The 23818-nt window shown below is 42.0% G+C and overlaps 1 protein-coding gene across 1 annotated transcript in view; it reads right to left on the bottom strand.

Moving 5' to 3' along the window:
• The window catches only part of LOC311245121 (uncharacterized protein), a 226948-nt gene that overhangs the window by 65755 nt on the left and 137375 nt on the right, over nt 1-23818 (bottom strand). The window contains exons 23-26 of the mRNA XM_084334913.1: nt 21183-21383; nt 20919-21083; nt 8319-8406; nt 6926-6960 (exon numbers count right to left, since the gene is read on the bottom strand). Coding sequence (XP_084191039.1) covers nt 6926-6960; nt 8319-8406; nt 20919-21083; nt 21183-21383 — 489 coding nt within the window. The remainder of the gene's footprint in view (nt 1-6925; nt 6961-8318; nt 8407-20918; nt 21084-21182; nt 21384-23818) is intronic.

The raw sequence follows: 23818 nt of genomic DNA, 5'->3' as shown, positions 1-23818 counted from the left end.
AAGAGAACGGCCGAAGAATGTGGAGGTACAGTCAAGTATTGGCTGACAAGTTTTGGAACAGCTTCCTACTCCACTATCTACCGTCTCTACAGACCCGCCAGAAATGGGTGAAAGAGAGAGACAATTTGACAGAAGGAACAGTCGTCATGATTATCGACCAGTCACTACCCCGAGCTATGTGGCCGGCTGGCCGCGTAAGCAAAGTGATCACCGGAAAGGTCCGAGCAGCCGAAGTGCTCGTCCAAGGACGGATCTACACCCGACCCGTGGCGAGGCTAATAGAACTGCCAAGGCTCCCCGATACTATCGATGACGACCATGACCCCATGACTTTGTGAACTGCCCGACCCCTCACAACAGACATTGAGTAGTGGACAGTGCGGTTAATCTGTCTCTGCTTAGCTAATTAGGTGGGACTAATTAGGAGGCGGCTGTTACAAAGGATCAGATTAAACCGAATATATATATTTATTGATTGATATATATTGCATAATATTTGTATATCGTTTGATATCCCTTGTATATTCCTTGTACATATACACAGAATATCCCTTTAGCCTAGACCAGACCATAATATTTCATTCTCCTATTGGACAGCGGTCCACAGGCGCCAGGGCCATGCCTCCAGAGTCAGGTTCAAAGCCACCGTCAAGACATGTCTGTACATGCCCGGCCTTGCCCAGGAATACGAGACAGAAATGAGGTTGGCACTAGATTGTTCGCCGTGCATATAAATATGGCGCAGGTGAATACAGAAGTAGAGTTACCCAATAAGTTGAAGCCTCACCCACGATACTCCGTGCGGTGAAGTATGGCCTGTTTGGCCCCAAATAGAGCATTGAGACCGCGTGCGAATTAATAACTGAATTGTCAGAGTTTGGCGCTATACCGTCGAGTGCGACATATTTCTATTAAGTCAGTAATAGTCTATTTGTGTATAGTGTATCGTGCGGCTAAAGTTCTACAGTGACCAGCATCACCAACGCTTCCTCGTACCAGCTAGAGTGCTTATCCAGGCTGGGCTGCTTTCATGGCGCTTTCACCCGAGGAGACCTAGACGAGAACCGTGTGGACATGTACACTGGATTAATCTACCCGACGACTACATAGCCCTTTGCGGCTGGATTATATTTATTTTGGTCCTGTGATTTATGGAGCGGAGAATCGCCGACGCCTACACGTGTGGGATTTACCCTGTGAGGAGCCACGTCGAGTCTGCGCCTCAGAGAGCCTGAGGCCGGCTAGCTTTCTTCACTGTGGAGCTACAGTCTACGGAGAACAGCTGTATTCGTCTGTGGATCAAGAGACTATTGCACCGTCTCCTGTACTTGGAGTCTCCTTAGTCATCGTTGACCAGACTCTCTACTACCGACAGATCCTCTACCCCTGCTGGCTTACAACCGGGGGGACCCTTCCAGTATCTCCCGCTATATATTACTAGTGTACCATAGATATAATTCCCTAAGATTCAGGTTGTATAATTACCTCCTGCGTAACCAGAGAATGGACATTCATTATTGATTTGCCTACGCACATTCCTTTGCCTTATAAGCGCATCCAAAGTAAAATAGAGAAGTATATTATGTACCTTTTGCTGCAATAAATACTTAATTACAACTTTGTGTGGAACCGATTCATTGTGGGAAGTGTTCATCATATTTATATATCATGTACTGTATGGCCAGTAATTAAAGTACATAAAGCGGTAGTGGTTTAATGATACCATACTTATCAATACAGTCAGGGAATTGTACCCCTCAGTTACAGTAATTAAACATTAAAACACCTGCGGCTTATAGTCCAGTGCGGCTTATATATGTACACATCATTCAATTTAGCTGCTGCGGCTTATAGTCAGGTGCGGCTTATAGTGCGAAAAGTACGGTATATAAAAAAATAAACGTTTTTCTGACTTTTTAAATTTTTCGGGACCTCCATGTTTTGGGGGTCTTCATCGTCAAAATCAGATCCGGGATTCAGCTCCTAACAGTCGGGCAAGAACTGCAGGTTTTCAGCCTCTCTCCAGGCTCCTGGACAGAACGAGCCGCGTGATTTTTTTCCATAGCCTATGTTTGCGAAGAGGCTACGGGAAAAAATCACGCCGCTGTGCGTCTCTGATTGGATCTTAAGTTTGTGTGGCACGGCATGAACGCCAATCAGTCTCATGCCCAAAGTCTCACTAGCCTATTTTGATTGGATAATTACATTCTTAAGCCCAACCCAGTGCAGTTATTTTGCACTGAGTGATTGACAGCTGGCCATTACTGCAGTTATTATCAGGCCAGATCAGAGAGCTCAGAGCTGTCACTTGGCCAGTTTTGAAGAAAGAAAAAAAAATTCACTGGCATTTTTTTACAGAGGAAACATTTCTAATAAATTTTTTTAAAAATAATAATAACAAAATATATATATAAATATATGTGAATTAATAAATTTTTTCTTCTTCTTCTTTCTTTCTGACTGTATATTATGAGTGAAGTACTGCCTCACGTGTTGTCATGGAATAACCTCCACTGAGATATACTGTATATTAACCCCAAACCTGTCTAACCAAGGGCGTCCACTATGTACTTGGTTTAACTTATTTTCTGATGCACACAGTTAAAACTTTTGGTGGAAAAAGAGATAAGAGTTAGAGAGATAGAGAAGTAAAGAGATAGAGGTAGAGAGATAGAGATGTAAAGAGATAGAGATGTAGAGATAGAGATGTAAAGAGATAGATATGTAGAGATGTAGAGAGATAGAGATGTAAAGAGATAGAGATGAATGAATGATTTTACGGTCTTGTTTACAGACTAATCAAAAACACCCATGTGGACTTGCAATCTTTTTTTAAATAAATAGAAAATCACAAATGTACATATTCAAGGAAAGCTCACACACAAAATCCAAAATCAACGACAGAAAAAAAGGAATAGGCTGAAGCACATGCTTATTTTTGCCTATCCTTTACACATTCTTAAAAATATATTTTAATATAAGAAGGGTGGCGTAGCGGAGATTGCGCTCGTCACCAATGCAAGAGGCTGCGGTCTCGACTCTCGGAGTCAGCATTGCCTGCGGCTTGGGCCAGTCGTCATACTATCTCAATTGGCAGAGGTAGGGGGTGGAAAGTCGATGGGTGGGGATTGGACGTTGTGGACAGCGACTCCTACAGGTCGGTTGGGTGACGCCTGTACAGCAGAGTCAGGAAGTATCGGGGGCCTCCCACGCATTACTCCTCGCCACTGAGAGACCGCACTGTCTGGTGAAAAGATGCGACAGGCTGCCTCCTCGTGTACCGGAGGGGACACGTGATGCAAGGCTTCTATCCTCACTACAGCCGACCAGTGGGAGGCATAGTCTAGCAACGTTCAAGATAGGGGAGGGGAGGATTGAAGGGAAAAAGAATTGGCGATACGAAATTGGGATGGGAAAAAATAGAAAATAAGGAGAAAAAGTGGATCAAAAAAAAAGAAAGAAAAACTTAAAATATGCTGCAAGATATAATTTCTTTTTTTTTAAAGAAAAAAACAAATGTTTGATGTTTTACTCAAAACTGTACTCCTGAATTATTTGATCCTTTAAGGCTTTTTTAAATCTCCCCTGAGAAGTACACAACTTCAACCCGTCACTAAGGCTATTCCATAATTTAACTCCCAAAATTGAAACACATCTAGCTTTTACATTAGTTCTTACCTTTTTACATGTTTTAAGAATACACAACCCTCTTAAATTATACTTTCCTTCTCTTGGCTGAAAGAGACATTGAATACAAACTGGTAGGTTCTTACTCTTGGAGATATTATCTCCAAGGTTTTTATGTACACCATTTCTACAGATTGCAATGTGCAGGACTTTATGAATAATGGATTTGTCGATTCAAGGTAACTAGCTTTGTTTATTATTCTAATAGCTCTTTTCTGTAGTTTAATAATAGGATCTATATTTGTTTTATAAACATTCCCCCAGACCTCAACACAATATGACATGTATGGCACAACAAGTGAAAAATACAATATATGCAAACATTTCTGATTTAACAGCTCCCTTGTTTTGTACAGAATGCCAACAGATTTGGCAAATTTACCTTTGATATATTGTATGTTATGTGGCTTCCAACAGAGTTTGTGATCTATAATCACACCTAAGAATTTTGTTTCATATACTCTTTCAATTTCGGTTCCATTTAATTTCAGTTTAATTTCACAGTCGGTAGGAACACCACCAAATACCATACATTTAGTTTTGTTTTCATTAAGAGACAACTTATTCCTATAAAACCATTTCTTTAACTTTATCAATTCCCTTTCTACCGTTTTCAATAATTATTTTATGTCCTCCCCTGAACAAAGTAAATTAGTATCATAAGCAAACGTAACAATTTTCTAAATATTCGATACTGTAAAAATATAATTTAAATAAAGTATAAATAACTTGGGTCGCAATACGGAACCCTGTGGAACACCACAAGTTACTCTTCTAAGATGTGATTCTGTATTATTAATGTTTACATATTGAAACCTATTATTTAAATAACTTCTTAACAAATGATGAGTGACACCTCTATAGATGTAGAGATAGAGATGTAAAGAGATATAGTTAGAGAGATAGAGATGTAGATAGAGATGTAAAGAGATAGAGATGTAGAGGGATAGAGATGTAAAAAATATAAAGAGTTCAAGTTTGTTTATTAGTTGTCACAATAAAATGTACTTTACAGTGAAATGCTTGGTTCTGTATGAGAGTGTGAGTAAAAATTTTTATTAGTATTAGTATGTACAAGTCTCCAAGGGTCGTGAGTCCCTTGTCCCTCCAGACAGCAAACGCCCTATTTGTCCGAGATGGCAAAAAGGAGTCGTTATGACATACGTATACATACAGACATTTGGCGGCTTGTGAACACCTCTTATCTGATTCAAAATCCTAAGTGAGAGGAGCCTTTCACTGCTGTGGCTTCAATGTTTAGCCACAGGGGGGAATTATTAGATGGTGTCTCACCCGAGAGTCCCTTCTGCCAATAGGTCAAAGCTCTAGCATTAGCTGCCCAATAATAGTTCCTAAATACAGGGAGGCCTAGGCCTCCCTCCTGTGTTGGCTTCTGCAGATGCCCTTTTGATATGCGATGGGTTTTATACCCCCAAACAAATGGGAAGATAATAGAGTTTAGTTTCTTAAATAATGCTGCAGTGAGGAAGACTGGCAGATTTTGAAATAGATACAAGAATCTAGGAAGATTGTCTAGGTTGTGTTAAGTTAATGTTTTGAGATGTCTTTATGTATTATTATTATTATTATTATTATTATTATTATTATTATTATTATTATTATTATTATTATTATTATTATTATTATTATTATTATTATTATTATTGTGTTGTGAGATGTTTTGTTTCATGTTTGAAAAACTAAATAAAAAAGATTTGATCACAAAAAAAAAAGAATCTAGGAAGAGACACCATCTTGATTGCATTAATACACCCCACCATAGATAAAGGCAAGTTCCTCCACTTCTGTTTTAATTTTTTTTTACTTTATTTTTTCCCCCTCCTTTTTTCCCCCCGTTTTTCTCCCATCCCAATGCTAGTCGTTATGCCAATGGACCTATCTCAAACCCTGCCCTCTTTTCTTGATCCTCCAATCACAACTGTCGCTTACCTCGGACAAACAAAGTTGTTGCGTGCTCTGCCCCCTACCGTCGGTCTGGGAGGGCGGAGACTATCGCATGCTTCCTCCGACACATGTGTAGCCAATCCCCACTTCTTTTCACCTGGCAGCACGGACTCTCACTGGGGGAGTGTAACGTGTGGAAGGATCACACTACCTCTCCCAGATCCTTCCCTTGCTGTGCAGGCCCCCGACCGAACTGTAGGAGTCACTGTTTTACACCCGCTGACACTGCCAATTGTGTCAGTACGGACGGTCGACCAAGCCGGAGGCACCACAGCTGGATTCGATCCCACTGTCTCTGTGGTGGTAGACAGACGCTTAGTCCGCTGCGCTACCCGGCCGCCCTCTCTATGTTGAGTTTTAACTTTGTGACCATGTCAGCATAGTTAAGTTTAAATAAGAGTTTGGGACTTCCGGTTTAACGTACTATGAAGTAACACGCAGATTTAAGAGCTCCGGCAGAATTGCCTAAGTATTAGTGCTGTCAGGCGATTAAAGAAATTTAGCTAATTAATTACAGGATTTGTAATTAATTAATCTAATTAATCGCATTTTTATCGCATAACCATTTTATGCCTGATATTCTATATTCTATAATCATATTTCAAATTGCATGTGTCCGGATGGCAGAATTCAGTACTGTATCTACAAAACCTTCTGTTTAATCATCTTCCATCTATTAATTTGCTTAGATTTTTCAGGTCTGGTCAATTTGAGCATTGTATTATTCACAGTCAAAGATTAAAAAAATATATTGATATTCTCATTTGGTTCATTACAATTTACTCAAAATAAAATGTTCATTCAATCAATCACCGCACAGATTGATTGATTGAATGAAAATGTTATTAACAGATTGCAGAATGGGTACAATACAGTACGGCTAAATACACACAATTGTTAAGGGGATGCAGACCAGAGAAAGACTTTTGTCTGGTTTACATCAGGGTCCCCCATTTTCAATTCATAATGAATTGTAAGTAAGGGTGCAACTTGCACCGTGCAATCCACTCTTTGTGGATCTAGCCCACAGTATTTCTGACACTGGGAATACATTCCCTGAGATTCATAGATGTCCCTAGAATCAGATACCAAGAACATGCAAATTGCATATTTAAAAATTGTAAAGCGCTTTGGATAAAAGCGCTATAAAAATTCAACCATTTAGATAGAGGTAGAGAGATAGAGATGGAAAGAGATAGATGTAGAGAGATAAAAATAGAAAGAGATAGATGTAGAGAGGCTTGTAGAGAAGTGTACAGAGAAGTGAACTCACCTCAGTTGGTTCCAGTCCTTTGGCCGTGAAATAGTCTGTAAGAAAATCAGAGTGTTCCTAAACGTAACTATGGTGACATGAAGCATAGAAGCACAGCATATATTATCGATAAAATAATGTATCCTATTTAGAGCCTGAAGATATTACTGGTAGCATATACCTATAAGCATATTGTGTCAAATGTAAACCAAACCTGAATCCCAAGGTGGTTGTACTCATCTGGCAGGCTGTCATTTGAAATTACTAGGGTTGTTGTAACCCCCGCTGGGATTTTAAATGTTAAAGGGGAACTATCTTATAAATGGCCTTTTTGAGTGTTTAGCATTGTTTCCTAGCTATGTGAACTTATATTAATATGATCTATGTCTCAAAATTCTCATATTGGCGCATTCTTCCAATTCTCCTCTCACAATATTCACCCTCACTGAACTGAGTCGTTTGAAAATGTGCCTATATGTGATGTCATATAGTCACTGCTGCATGTTAATGTTCAGGCGAACACGACGCGGCGCAGTGGTTTAGGAGCCGCCCTGCAGCCCAGGCTCAAAACAGCTCGAAATCTTGAGGTAGAAAAATGCTGTTTTTGAGGACTTGATTAGAAATACAAAACAATGAATAAAAAAAATATATATATTACAGAGGTGTTCCATAGACTCACAGGAATTGTGTAAAAGTGCCCAAATAGTGAAAGAAATAGTAAAATAGTTCCCCTTTAAAACTAGGGGCGGCTAGGTGGTGCAGTGGGCAAGGCGCTCACCACCAATGCAGGAGACGCTGGGTTCGAGCCCAGCTCTCCGCATTGCTATCAGCTTGGCTGGTCGTTAATACTAATACAATTGGCAGTATTAGGGGGTGGGAAGCTGATGGGTGGGGATCGGACGTTGTGGACAGCGACTCCTACAGGTCGGTTGGTGCGCCTGCGCAGCAGAATCAGGAAGCGACGGGGGCGGCGTGCCCTCCAAAAACGCAGACCCCCGACGCTGAGAGATTGCGCTGTGCAGGTGAAAAGATGCGACTGCTGCTTCCTCGAGTACCGGAGGGGACACGTGATGTAAGGCTTAGTCCACATTGCAGCCGGCTTGTGGGAGGCATGGCTTAACAACGTTCGAGACAGGGGAGGGTAGAATTGGACGATACAAAATTGGGATGGGAGAAAAATAGAAAATGGGAGAAAAAAAGTTGATACATTTTTTTTTTTTAAACTAGATCTTAATATTTAGAATTTTCGTACAAAATACAACCCTCATAATGTTAAATGATAGCCTGCTAGATGAGTAACCATCTTGGGATTAAAATGGTTTGAATTTCAAGTTGATTTATTTGCTCTATATGTGGCCCGGTTATCATTGGAGTTTCATGGTATAGTTGTTGACACTTGTTAAGTCTTCCTTACCTGGGACCCTGAACCCAGCAGTCTTAGTAGGGATAATCACATGTTTAGAGTTTGTCGTCCAAAATGGTGGAGCAGCCCCTGGAACCTCCTGCAAGCAAATGACTTGTGTATGAATTTCTTTTATTTCTCTGGATACTATATCACAAAACTGAACGTTATTGGCATAGATTGGAGCACAGTTAGTGTGTCTACTCCTTCTGTGAACATTTAGCAACCATCTGTGTTGAAATCCGATCCAAAATGGCAGAGGCATATCCATTCTTGCCCGGCTGCTCTCCATGGGTATGGACATGGCTCTGAGATCCGCAGTGAGTGGGAGTAGGGAACTGGTCCGAAAACATAGAACAGTGGATGTGGCCTGAAATGGGGTGAGTCCGATCCATCTCATAGTTCCTTGTGTCCATGTTTTTAAAGCCACTCCCAGGGATCAGCCGGATCAAAACCCTATTGATGGACCTACTCCTAAAAATATCTCTGTTGTATGTGATGGTTTGTCGCGTGGTAGGCGCAGTTATGTAGAAGAGAGGGGTGTGGTCAGGAGTAACCTGGTGGATCTTAAAAATGAGAGATATGTACACCCCTTGTCTCAGGTTTCTGTTCCCATAACCTCTGTACCTAATGATACAGTCTCTGCCACAGTTAGTCTGAACAGCCCATCTGCCTTCAAGGATAGGAAAGGGCTTGGCCTAATCCATTTAAACATACGAAGCCTCCTTCAACAACATAAGTTAGACCATCTGAACATTTTAGTATCTCAGGCTGATCCTGATGTTCTGGTTTTATCGGAAACCTGGTTAAAAATCTGACAATGACTCATCTGCAGCTTTACAGCACTATAATTTATATAGAAGCGACAGAGCTGGCAGAGGGGGTGGTGTTGCAATGTATGTAAAATCCTGTTTGTCTGTTTCAGTATTGAATACCATCACAGTTCCAAAGTGTTTCGAATTACTTGTGCTGAAGGTTGATTTGGGGCCTTGTAACTCTTTAGTTTTGATTGGTGTCTATAGGCCTCCCAAAGCTGAGGCTAGTGCTACTGATAAGATTATGGATATACTGTCATTATATTCTAATTCAGAGATGCTAGTGCTGGGTGATTTTAACTTGGACTGGCGAAATGCTGCTTCTAGTTACCTGAAGGAGGTGAGTGGTAACCTCTGCCTTACTCAGTTGATTACTGAGAGCACTAGACCAAACCCTAAAGATCATGCTAAATCCACTCTCATTGACTTGACATTTTCTAACAGATGTGACAGGATCTCTGCTAGTGGTGTTTTTGATTTAGGCATTAGTGATCATTGTCCTACGGTCTGTGTTAGATCCACAAAACTGCTGAAATCAAGACCACGTATTGTTCAAAGGAGAAATCTTAAAATCTTTAACCCCCAAACCTTTTTGGAGGACATTGCTACTAATAATAGTCTATGTTTAGCAGGGTCTGATAATGTGCAAACTGCACTGGATTCTTTTATAAAGACATTTAATTGCTTTGTAGATAAACATGCTCCTTATAAAAGGACTAGGATTAAGGATAGGGTGGCACCGTGGTTCTCAAGTGAGCTATCAGCATTATTTTCTGAGCGGAACTCTGCGTGGTCACGTGCTAGACGCACTGGGGATACGCAAGACTGGCTTTCCTTCAGACAACTTAGAAATAGAACTACTGCAGCTGTGAGGAAGGCTAAATCTGATTACTTTTTAGACTTAGTCTCGAATTCCTACTCTAACCCAGCTAAATTCTGGGGTGCAGTAAACCTGTCAAAAAATAACCCGGCTACATTGCCATTGTGTATTAATGTGGCTGATTGTAAAATCTCGGATCCTCAGGAAATTTGTCTTGCTTTCAATAAACACTTCATTGAGGCTGGGTCCTTATTTGACAGGTTGTCTACTGGGCTGGCTCCACTGGATGTTGACTCTGACCCTAGCCCAATCTTCGATCATGCCTCGTATGTACCTACATTTTCCTTCCAGCCATTTTCATCTAGTGAAACTCTCAATATCTTGCAATCCATAGACCCTAAGTGTTCTACTGGTGTGGACAATTTAGACTATTTTTTTATAAAACTGGCAGCCCCTGTCATTTGTGAGGCATTGTCACACATCTTTAACCTTTCTATTGCATCTGGCATAGTCCCGCAAGTGTGGAAATCTGCCAAGGTGCTCCCCTTGCATAAAGGGGGGGATAGGGATAAGATGGATAACTATCGTCCTATCTCCAAACTATCATGCCTAGCCAAAGCACTGGAGACCTTGGTAAACAACCAATTAAAAACCTTTTTCTCAAGTTGCTCAGTGCTAAGTACTCACCAATCAGGTTTCAGAGCAAATCATAGTACTATTACAGCTGTTACTTTGGTCACTAATGACATTATTTCAGCCCTGGACAATGGGAAGCATTGTGCAGTTCTCTTTGTAGACCTCTCAAAGGCGTTTGATACAGTAGACCATCACTTGCTTTTGAATAGTCTAGCTAGCATTGGCCTGGATAAAGCCGCTTGTGCTTGGTTTCAGGACTATTTATCTTCAAGGTGTCAATCTGTGAATTCAGGTAACTTTCAATCTGATTTCCTGCCATTGTCTAAGGGTGTACCACAGGGTTCGGTATTGGGGCCGGTCCTCTTTACAATCTATATTAATGATATTGTTTCTAGTCTTTCAGCACTAGCAGGTTGTCAGGCTCATCTTTATGCGGATGATACAGTTGTCTACTGCATTGCGGATACTGTTCAGGAAGCTATTGTGAACATGCAGCTTGCGTTTGACACTCTCCAAAATGCTCTAGCTAAGCTCAAGTTAGTGCTTAATGCTAGTAAAACCAAGTCTATGATGTTTTCTAGAGCCAGGGTTATAGATTATGACATGCTACACCTAACAACAGCAAATGGTTTGTATATTGAAAGAGTTAGTGAGTATAAATATCTTGGTATATGGCTGGATGATAAACTTTCTTTTAAATTCCATATACGGTAGATAACCTAGCTACAAAATTACGGCAAAAGATTGGTTTCTTGTACCGTAACCGCGCTAGTTTTCCTATGTTCTGTAGGAAAATAATTATACAGGCTGTTTTTTTGTCAATATTGGACTATGGTGATGTCATTTACAGGCATGCGTCTGCGTCTACATTAAGGCCTTTGGATTCTGCCTACCACTCCGCCCTAAGATTTATTACGGGTGACAAATATGATACTCACCATTGTCTTTTGTATGAGAGGGTAGGCTGGCCATCTCTCTCGTTGCGACGTAGTTATCATGGGTATCTTTTTATCTACAAAGCAATTATTGGTAACCTTCCACCTTATATTACATCTTTGTTGGTCTGGAGTGCTGTCACCTACCAAACTCGTTCGAATGATCGGCTTGTGCTCAGGGTGCCTCGAGTTCGGTCTGAGCTTGGAAAATCTGCCTTCTCCTACGATGCTCCATACACATGGAATACCCTGCAAAAGACTCTAAAGCTCGGAACATTCCCGTCATTCATGGAGTTTAAAGGCATTGCACTTGACCTATGTACTGAATCATGTAATTGTTTTTAATCCATCATTGTAGTAATTGTAATTCATTGTAATTATTAACTGTTATGATATTTGTGTCCTTTGTTAACTCGTCATCACTGTAAATGAGGGAAACCTCAGTGCTTTCACGAGTATAAATAAAGGTTTGAAATGAATTCTAAGAATCTAACTGTACATACAGTAGATTTTATTCTTCATTCTCGATGCACGCCTGGTGATATTAAATCCAAATTGAACTCTGCCATTTGAAAGAGGAGATGTACCACAGCCCCATCTCAGATGTAGCATCACTGGCCTGACAACCAACCATATCTAGCTCTGTAGACTATATACAGAAGCAGCCTAAGCTACAAAGAAACACGTTGAGTGTCATCCCGATTCTGATCACCAGAAGACTAATCAATTACTCATTATCACGTCCCATATGTAAATCGAACCTTATCAATATCAGTGTTCAACCACAGACTGTCTCACGCCCCACTACAGAACCCGTACAGCTAAAACTAGCACTGTTCAACGTTAGAGCGCTGAAACAAAAATCATTTCTGATAAATGAACTCATAGTAAAACATGGTGTACATTGTATGTTTTTAGTAGAGACATGGCTAGACAACATCACTGGTGTAGCAACACTGATTGAGACCTGCCCTTCCAATTTTAAATTCTATCAATCAAACAGACAGAGTGGGAGGGGAGGCGGAATAGCAGCAATCATCTCCACTCAATTTGTGTGCAGTGATATTGACCTGGGAAAATTTTTATCATTTGAATACCTTGCTATTGTATTGAAAACAGAAATGCCAGTAGTATGTGTGACATTGTATCGACCACCAAGGTACTCGCCACTCTTCATACAGGAATTTTCAGAACTCATATCGATCTGCATTACCAGGTATGATAGAATCATTCTTAATGGAGATCTAAACATTCATATCAACAAAAAGGATGACCCCAGGGGTTGTGAGTTTCTGAACCTACTGGACAGTTTTGGACTGATGCAACATGTTCACGAGGCCACCCAACATGGCAACACTCTGGACCTACTAATAACAACAGGGCTAAACATTGAGAATGTATCAGTAAAACAAATTCCAATTTCTGACCATTATTGTGTGTTCTATGGTACAAGCCTAATATTACATAAGACCAGAAGCGAATTCCTAGTTCACAGAAGGCTTCTGGACGCTAGAGCTGAAGCAAAATTCTCTAGTATGATGATCATATCATATGACCAATGCAGTGAATCCTCCTTAAATCAGATTTGCTGTGCAAAACTTCCACAGCACCTTGTCAACAGTGTTAGATACTGTTGCCCCTCTGAAGGTTAAAAAGGTAAAAACTGATAGAATCTCTCCATGGTCCTTCAGAGATGAGCTGGCAATGGAATCAGGAGTCATATTCAAAGGTAGACAGGTACTCATCCCAGACTCCATGACTGATGACATCCTGAAACAATTACATGTGGGCCACCAAGGGATTGAGAAAACGCATCGCCTTGCCAGAGACAGTGTCTATTGGATCAAAATGAATGATGACATCGAAAGGGTGTGCAGATCCTGCAGAGTGTGTGTGGAACATCAAGATGCAAACCCAAAAGAACCTTTCCACCCACACCACATACCATCCAAACCATGGCAGTCTATCGCTTCTGACCTATTCGAGGTCAAAGGTTGCCAGTTCCTGGGCGGCTACGTGGCGTAGTGGGCAAGGCGCTCGCCATGAAATGCTGGAGACGCTGGGCTCGTCAGTTCGAGCCCAGCGCTCCACATTTGCTTTCAGTTTAGCTGGTCGTCCATACTAATACACATTGGCCGTATTAGGGGGTAGGAAACTGATGGGTGGGGATCGGGCGTTGTGGACAGCGACTCCTACAGGTCGGTTGGTGCGCCTGCGCAGTAGAATCAGGAAGTGTCGGGGGCAGCGTGAGCCTCCCACGCGTTACTCCTCGCCACTGAGAGATCGAGCTGCGCAGGTGAAAAGATGCGACTGCTGTTACCTCAAGTACCGGAGGGGACTTGTGCTATGTATGACTTAGTCCACATTGCAGCCGGCTTGTGGGAGGCAAGAAACAGCGTCCGTGACAGGGGAGAGTTGAATTGGATGATACGAAATTGGGATGGGAGAAAATATAGAAAAATGGGAGAAAAAGTGGATAAAAAAAAAGTCGCCAGTTCCTTCTGACTGTGGACAGGTATTCCAAATATCCACTGGCGGATGAAATGCTTAATGTGTCTAGCCATGCAGTCGCACAAAAAATGCAGATGTACCTGTCACTGTTTGGCGGAGTAGACGAGATCCTAACAGATAATGGCCCGCAGTACACAGGGCAGACCTTCCAAAGGTTTGTAACAGACTGCGGAGTCAAACACATCACAAGCTCTCCCCATTACCCAAAGAGCAATGGGTTCATTGAAAGGCACATAAGGCACATAAGACACATTGTGACGTACCTGGGTACGTGGGTTGGTCATTACCATTATTACTGTATTTATGACACCTTCTGAACATCAGGTTAGTATAATTAATGTGTTGTGTTTTGTATGTGATGTGTGTGTGTGTGAACATGAGAGCTAATGCTGTCTCTTTTCTCTCCCTGTCAGGTGCTGCCCGTCCCTACACTGAAGAGTGCTGATTGCCTAATGAATGACAGCTGATGGCAATCACCTCGAGAGGGGCGGGTAGACAAATACCTGACAGCACACACACGTCTGGGCGCCTCATTCTGTCAATTGCCAGTGACCAGAGTAGAGTGAGGTTGCCATTGTTTGCCACTGTGGTGGAATTGATACTGTGCTTATCTACTGCTTCGGGTGGACTAAAGTACTGGTATATGTATATAGATATTGTTGGCCTCTGCGCCACTCCTCCATTGGAGTAAGTATTCTCTTGTTGGCTTTAGGCCTAATCCCACTGAGTGTGGAATTGTACCTTTGGTACCTTTGCTGGGGGTTTTCCCAGTACCAACCTCTGGCTGGTTGGTGAGTGTCTGTGGGCGCTTATCTAGTTTACTTTGTATTATACTTAACTTGTGTGTTCTCCCTTTATCCCTCTCCCTGTTTGTTAATTGTTTGTGGGTTGTTTTTTCCCTTTGTTGCCTATTTAAATATCAGTGGAGGTTTAAATCCCTACCCGGCATAATAAATATAATTTACTATTTTTGGAACAACGTCTTGTGTTTATTATTACCTACCTGTCCGGGACTGTTTTGAAAGCATTTACTGAGAGAGGCTGCTTTTGCTCATGTGTAGCCAGCTCCAGTTATTATTCTGTGTGGTCCTTAGACCTTTGTACATGACACACATCAAATCAATTGTGACCAAAACCCTGGAACAAGGAGGCAATCTACAGATGGCATTACTACAAGTCAGAGCAACGCCCAGTAAACTTGACAGTAAACTGCCATCACCAGCTGAATTGATGTTTGGGAGGCCTGTCACCACCCTGCTGCCAAGTCGGGCAGAGCCAGGCAGGGAGGCATAGGATTCACATAGGATTCACATGGAACAGAGAACAGCGGACCTAAAAGAGCATCACGACCGCAGCTGCCGCAGAGAATTACCCCCACTCTGCCCCGGACAGCATGTGACTGTGCTGAACAAGGATAGAGGGACATGGCACCCAGCTATCATTGCGTGAGCTATACATCCCACAGATGCAGAGAAGTCCAAAACAGACACACTTTGCTGTACCACAGCTTCAAGAGGACACCCACGAGGGCCCACCGGAAACACCTACAATGCAGAGTGACCCACCGGAAACACCTACAATGTCACCCTGTACCACACAGGTGCCCGATAGCCCAGGACCAAGACGCACAAGATGTGGGAGGGTTGTAAACAGACCAGATTATTACAAAGACTATGTACTGAGCACACAATATTGCACAAGAGATGCCCACTACAGAGGGCCAGAACAACACCAGGAGCACAAGGCTGGGTCATCATGGGGACTCTGTTGCTTTGTTATCATTATGGTCTTGGGGGGTGAATGTAAACCTAAATAAGGGGGAGTGATGTGATTCAGTGGACTATTGACATAGAGTGTTGTTCTAGTTCTGCTAAGGGAGGTTCGGCATTCTGGGAAAGTATATGGGGCGATGCTACTAAACAGGGGGGATGTAGTGATATGCAGTAGGTACCATATAGTGCCGGGGTGCGACCCGGACGATATATAAGAGTGCACCAGTATGTATGAGCGTCTGTGTCAACCAAGTAAACTTGAGTCCAGTCTGCAACTCATTCGTCTTCATTGTCTCGATAACACTTCCGTATCCAGCTGCAGAACGGCTTGAATGAAGTTAACTTTTCACCTGGATAACGTCAACATTCAGGGTGAATGTAATGTGAGAAATTGGGATAAAAAATAAATAAATAAAAAATAACTTTTTTAAATATTTTTATTTTTTTTGATCTGATCGGGAATGATCGGTATCGGTAGATACTCAAAATCACATGATCGGAATAGGATCGGGAGCAAAAAAACGTGATCGGGACATCCCTAATAATAATCCATAACCAATGAACATCATCGTTGCGCTCTAAGCTCCTCCAATGAACACGCGTTTTCTTGAAGATGTCGCCCATCTAGGAGAAGTGGACAGACCACTGCGTGCGGCCCTACAGACTCCTGTCACCGACTTGACAACGTAGACAAACTTAGACAAAAACACATCAGTGGATGAAAATAATTGCATGTAGAGTCGTCGCTTTCGGATATCAGTGCGGTCTGACATGGGGGCGAACCAGTGTTGTGTTGCTCATATCAACACTGGTTGCACGCACGCTAATGACGCCACATGCATGCGCAGTCCCGGGCGTGTGCGCATAAATGTTCCCTCGCATAAGGGCAGACTAAAGACAGTGCTTAACACTTTGGTTGCCTAAGGTTAAATTCATGATATACCATAGGTTGCCGGCGCTATTTGTCTATGGAGAAAGTCCCCTTCTTTGCAGGGCTATAACTTTTTAAATTCTATTGCTACATTGCCATTATTAGGGCCCATTCAAAGTCCTATATGTATTGTTCATTGTGTAGCAACGTTAAACTTTTTCATTCACATATTCATAGTAAAGTATGGTCTAATGTATAAGTATGTTTTCATCTCTTTCTGCAGCTTTCTCCAGAACGTGATATATAGCCCCAAATGCATTATATTGATGATGAAATACAGTTTGATGGCAATCAGCGCGATATAAAAAATTCCAACTAGACGTACTTCTAGAAGTTACTACACGTCATCTGATGTTGACCAGATGGGCGAGGGGGCGTTTATAATTCCGTGGGCAGCGTTATACCAATCATCTAATGTGGGTCAAATGTTGATAATAGCAGTTAGTATCGAACACGGTAACGTTACACGCTGAAACTCACCCCAGTCTCCGCGCGCCGTTGGGCGATCATCGTCGAGTAGAAATTTTATCATTATGGGATATATTTTTACCCGGTCCATCTCCAGCTTGTATAATGGTATATACGTCCAAATCATGTTGTTTATCGAGTTATTGCCAATCGATCACCGTGTAGCGTGACGAGCCAGAGTCCCATGAACTATAGCGAGCGCCCGGAAGTACTACGGTCGTCATGACAACCTCTATTCAACATCCTGTTTGGCGATTGCGCCGATCGGCCACCAGATGGCGCTCCTGAACCGCCAGAGAGCTCAGTGGGTCTTGCTGGTGGATCTCAGGCCAGCGGAGGGGACATATGAATCCGATCGCAGATTTTTGAAATATTGATATAAGGACGCTGTACAGCGTCCCCCGGCAACTTGAGCATGGCCAGCAATGACGTGAAAAGACGTTTCATGGCAGTCAAAGTGTTAATTGCCTCTACGAATGGAATGTAACACCTGACGACCGGCGCTATTGATATGCAAAGTAGCCAGGTGGGTACTGCGAGTTGGCGCATCAGTCGAGTGCAGCGCATTCCTGTGTGCATGCGCGTGCACATCCATGCATGTGCGTGCACGCGCTTCTGCTCACAACTTTGGTTGCACGGCATGCAACCCCGTCCCATGAGCAATGCATCACTGGGGTGAACAACAGCATGTGACGCGTCTCCTTCAAGTCGGATGAGAATGACAAGTGGGCGTGAGGCTAACGATTCCACTCACTCAAGTCAACCAGCAATTAGCCGGCTAGCTACCTAGCATGTAACAAGCTACCATAACGCACGTTCAACATAGTGGACGACTATACTGAGCGGCTTTGCTTAAATGCAGCCGAGTGACATTTAATTATTACCGAATTATTACCTGGTTTCCCCCCATATCACCACTCACCCATATGCCCTTCACAACGGTGATGTTGTCATACTTGTCATTCAGAATACACCTGCTGAACCCCTAGCGTTGACATGAGATTCGATTCCAATGTATTGTCATCATACAGTACAAGTACAGTACAACCAGAATACGTTTGGCATCCAAGCAGAGTACAAATGTAACAAGTCAAGTTCCAAGTTGTTTTATTTAGCTATTACATTACAGTGAAATGCTTGGTTCTTTCACTGTCCAGCCCAACCCAACCCAGTCGAACCTAGACCAGCCCAACTTTCCCTGCTCAACCCAATCCAGCCCAGCATCTTTCACTGCCCAGTTCAGCCCAACCCAGTCCAGAATAGTTCCCTCTTTCATGTTAATATGTGATATCCTAATATTTTGAAGAGTAGAGACGGTGTGATTAATATATGTTTTATGCTAATATTGTGAAGAGTAGAGACACTTAATGTGTTATGGTAATAAATATTTTAAAGAGTAGAGACACGGTGTGATTATTACTATGATTGAAAATCAATTTAGACGAAGACATACAAAGAAGTATTTATCACAATTGGCGATTTATTTATGGCAGGTAAAAAAAATCACATACTCGCCAGTTGGCTGGTAAGCCAAAAAGTTTGTTTCCTCCCCTGCAGAAAGGGGAGGGGGGAATTGGCATAACGACTAAATTGGGATGAGAGAAAAATACAGAAAAACAGGAGAAAAATGTGGAGAAAATAGATTGCGAGAGTAACCCCCCTGCACAAAAAGGGCAGCAAATTAGATCCAGGCAACTACCGCCCTGTTTCTAATCTTACCTCCATCTCGAAAGTCATGGAAAAAATAGTATACGAACAGGTCGAAAAGTACCTCGCGGAAAAAAATCTAATCTACAAATTCCAATCTGGCTTCAGAACATCCCACTCCACTGACACATGCCTTCTCTATTTGAACGACCACATCAAACTAGAGGTGGACACGGGCAAATACTGCGGCATGGTCATGCTGGACCTACAAAAGGCCTTCGACACTGTCAATCACTCCATTCTGATTGACAAGGTAAAGGCAATTGGTTTTGATAGTTTATCAGTGAGCTGGATGCAATCCTACCTGGAGAGGAGAGAACAGATGGTGGAGGTAAACGGTACCCCCCCCCCCCCCTCCCAGTGAGCTGTGGTGTTCCACAAGGAAGCATACTAGGACCGCTACTGTTCCTAATTTGCCGGTTCCTAATTGTCCGATTCTTGGAATCGCATGCCTCCGTGACTATCGATTCCTCTATCGATGCCATGTTTTTCCGACAGTTGCACATTTCAAAACAATAACGTTAGCGTTAGCATGTAGCCATGGCAGACTATTTGATTCCTTATGCTCGAAATTGCCTGGGTTTTGGTCATATGCTCCCGAAATGCTCCCGCTGTTTGACTGTTTCTAAGTGCAGTGATTGAAAACTACTCGAATACTTTAGAACCGAGTCATTCATTTAATTCGGGGGAACCTAACAGCCACAGAGCTAGTGCTGGCTAACGCTGGCTAACGCTAGCTGGGGCTGGCTAATCAGGCTCATAAAGACACAGAGAGAGATAACAGCTGACAGCAGGTAGTACAGGTACAAATAAAAAAAAAGGGGGTGGGGGCTGTTGTGTAAACCTTGTACTCTTTAGTTCACATATAAGAGACGGAGGGTTGACTGTTTACTACCGTGCAACATACAAACATGTCCGTGTAGCAACACGAGCCCATAGCTTACAGGACAGGGGCCCGGGGAGGGAGCTCTGTGTGTGTGTGTGTATGTGCATGTGCATGTGCATGTGCGTGTGTGTGTGTGTGTGTGTATGTGTGTGTGTGTGTGTGTGTGTGTGCGTGCATGCGTGCGTGCGTGCGTGCACGCTGGTCTTCTGAAAGACCAGAGAGAGAAGTCAGAGGAATAACGACCTGTTGAATGCAACTACGGTTCAATAGATTCAATTAGTTTAAGATATTGAACTGTAGTTACATTCAACAGGTCGTTATTCAATAGATTAAATTAGTTTAAGAATAAAAAAAATTCTAAAAATAAATAAATGTTAAGAGAATCTCAAATACATTATTTTATTTAAGTGTAGGCTATATTTAATTTTTTTTGTTTACAGTTTTTGGATTTTTCTGACATGGGGGCTCAACAATAAATGACAATCAGAAATGTCAAGTTGCATGTTGTTATTCTAACCAGCTTAGTTCTGTTGCATTTCCAATTTATTTATTTAAATTATAAAACAGGAATCGATAAGGGAATAGTATCGATAAAATCTTATCAATTCCCATCCCTATATATTATTAATTAATATTATTGTAGCTATAGACCACATGTTTATGACATTATGTTTATGCATGTCACTACTGTTTACTAATGTATATTGTATTGTATTCCTTTGTAGAAAACCACACAAATTCCCAAATACAAATCCTTAACTGAAGCACGCCTCCGATTCTTTAATCGGAGTTACAACCCCATAGTGTCCGCCAGCTCTATCAAACACACCTGTGGAGGCCCTAGACCCCCGTTTCAGTGCTGATAAAAACAAGGTGAAATATATATATTTGAAACAAAACGATATTCACATATAATAATTATATTCCCTACAATATTCAAACTGGATTCAGCATAAATTATGAAACACATTCTAACTGACCCATTCCAGTTATAAAGCAAAATAAAATGCACATTATAAGAGCCAGGGGACATAGAACAGTTGATGGTTACAACAGTCTTTGCAGGCAGATTGTTTGGGAACTACAGTACGTATATTCCACTGACCTAGGAATTTTGTATATTCCACTGACCTTTATGAAAGCCTGGTCGGAGTCTCGACTGCGGCGAAGCACGGTCCGGCGCTGGCGGTTCTGGTGCTTGATGTAGTAGTCCACCGCTTTCTGGCACGGCCTACACAACTTGTAGGTCTGCTCTATGTGGTGCTTGTATGCTTCGATTTCCTCATCATAGTTCTCCTATGACAGGAACACAAACAATAAGTAGATGACTTACTAATGAACAGAACACGGTAGAAAAGGTTGGACGCAGTGAATAAAAAGTAGTTAAAGACATACATCGTCCCTTGGGATGAATGAAGCCAACTGCTTGATCTTGACAGACTGATTGTTGTTGCACTTCCTACACAGCAGCTTCTGACAGTTGAGCACCCAGTGCAGTGTCTTGGGAGTCTCGGGCAACGACGCAAGGCTAGCGGACACTCCGTGGTTCAGATGTTCCATGGACTGAGCAGGGATGAGTTTGTTGTAATCCCCATTCTGACAAGAAAGACCAGCAACAAACAATTAAAATACAAAATATACAAAATAATCACTAGTATTCTAGGCTCGCCTCTATCTTGTAATGACTCATATCTATCTCTATCTACTGTATCTATTCAAATCAAATAAAAATCAAATCAAATTTATTTGTAAGGCCTGACAACACACGTTAATGTCCCCATGGGCCGTACACTTCTTCTTTAAACAAGTCAAGAAGAAACATCACAATAAGTCAAGAACAAAACAAGAACACCATAAAGTCAAAAATAAATAAAATAAATGCAAAAAATCAAATAAATGCAATAAATGCAATAAATAAATGCAATAAATGCACGCAAAGGTAAGGAAAAACTCACTAATACCTAGCAATAGGAGGGGGTTAGAGAGTTCCCATGTTTGTAGTGGGCAGAGATGGAGCAATAAATACAAGTAGTGAGCATATGCATACATGGTGACAGTAGAATCATAGTATATAAGAAAATTGTGAAGACAGAGACAGAGGTTAAAAGGTTCTCCTATGTCTGCAGAAAAGCAGACAAGGGAGCAAATAGACATCCTAACTAAACTAGACAGATTAATCTAAGGGTCAGGCCCCTACCAGGTGAGATCAGGGTAGGTTGAAGGAGAGAGAGAAAAGATGAGTCTTAAGCAGGGATTTAAAAGCTTCGACAGAGCAGGCGCCCCTGACGACGGCAGGTAATTTGTTCCACAGGTAGGGAGCGCGGTAGACAAAGGCTCTGTGGCCGGCGGATTTCTTTTTAACCCTAGGAATAGATAGAAGCCCTGCATTTTGTGAGCGCAGAGCACGAGCGGGCGAGTATTGAGAGATGAGATCGGATAGATAAAGCGGTGCAAGCCCATTAAAAATTTTGTAGGTGAGGAGTAGCACTTTAAAGTCAGTTCGGGCTTGAATAGGAAGCCAGTGTAGGGCGGACAAAACTGGTGTGATGTGATAACATTTTCTAGTTTTAGTTAGTATCCGTGCAGCCGCATTTTGCACAAGTTGAAGATTTTTGATGCTTGACTTCTGAAAAAAGTGCATTACAGTAGTCTAGACGTGATGAGACAAAAGCATGAATTAGGGTTTCAGCATCAGCCAGAGTTAAAATGGGGCGAATTTTAGCGATATTACGAAGATGGAAGGCAATTTGTGAATTTTTTTATATGTGAGTTAAATGAGAGGGAGGAATAAAAAATGAATGAATGAATGAATTAACATCTCAGTTTTATCTGCATTAAGGAGTAGAAAGTTTTGCGACATCCATTTTTTTAAGGCAAGCAGGCAAACCTCAAGATTTTGTAATTGGGAGGAATCATTTAGCTTAATAGGTATACATAATTGGGTGTCATCAGCGTAAAAATGAAAGTTTATGCCAAATTTGCATATGATATTGCCGAGGGGTAGCATGTAAATCGAAAATAGCAAAGGGCCCAGGACAGAGCCTTGTGGGACCCCGCATTCAAAGGAACATGCCAACATTATGGGAAATGCACTTCAGACAAGACAAGATACCAGTTTTGAGAGTTCAGTAGAAAGCTATCCTGCTGCAAACTGGACTAGCACAAATGAATGGAAGTGGATACGGACCAGCTAGTCTAGCTGTTGGTCAAAAACACCTCTACCCTGAGTTTTAAGATCGGCTGAGCCGGATATATTTCTACTGAACGTAGAGAGGAAATTGGCATCAATCTTCTTGTCTGACGGCATACGATAAGCGCATGGTTTGCTGCTATGCAAGAAAACGATCAACATTGCAAATGACATGTCGTCAGCTTGTGACTGCAACTTGTTCCTGTTCGCGGACGACTCAGCCCTGCTGGTCTCTGACAAGAACAAGTTACAGGTTGAAAAAACCCTCAGCTCGGAACTCGGCAGAATCTGCACCTGGCTCGCTGATAAACTATCATTACACCTAGGCAAAACAGAGTCCATTCTCTTCGGATCAAATAACAAACTCAGCAAGACCGACGGCTTCTCAGTTACAGTGGGTGACAATATTGTCACAAGGAAAGATGAAATTACCTACCTGGGTTCCATCCTAGAGGCAAATCTTTCCTGTGACAAAATGGCATCCAATGTAATCAAAAAGGTCAACCAACGAACTAGATTCCTGTACCGGATCTCCTCTCTGGTAAACAAGAATACCCTGAGGACTCTGACAGGAGCACTTATTCAAGGGTACTACGACTATGCTTGCATCTCATGGTACCAAAGCACCTCAAAGGCGCTAAAAACAAAATTACAAACATCACAAAACAAACTGGTGACAAGCTAGGATGGCTTAGAGTAGACGACAGAGTACAGCAACTTGCAATGGGCCTGGTCTACAAGATACACTACACCACTCAGGTACCCATGTACATGTCGAAATACTTCCCAAATGAAATAACGATAATACAAACGAGTTTACTCGTTGTTTGGCACTCAACGC

This window comes from Notolepis coatsorum (genome assembly GCF_963971535.1).
Source record: "Notolepis coatsorum genome assembly, chromosome: 1".
In the NCBI taxonomy this organism is placed as follows: Eukaryota; Metazoa; Chordata; class Actinopteri; order Aulopiformes; family Paralepididae; genus Notolepis; species Notolepis coatsorum.
This window is presented reverse-complemented; position numbering and strand designations above follow the sequence as displayed.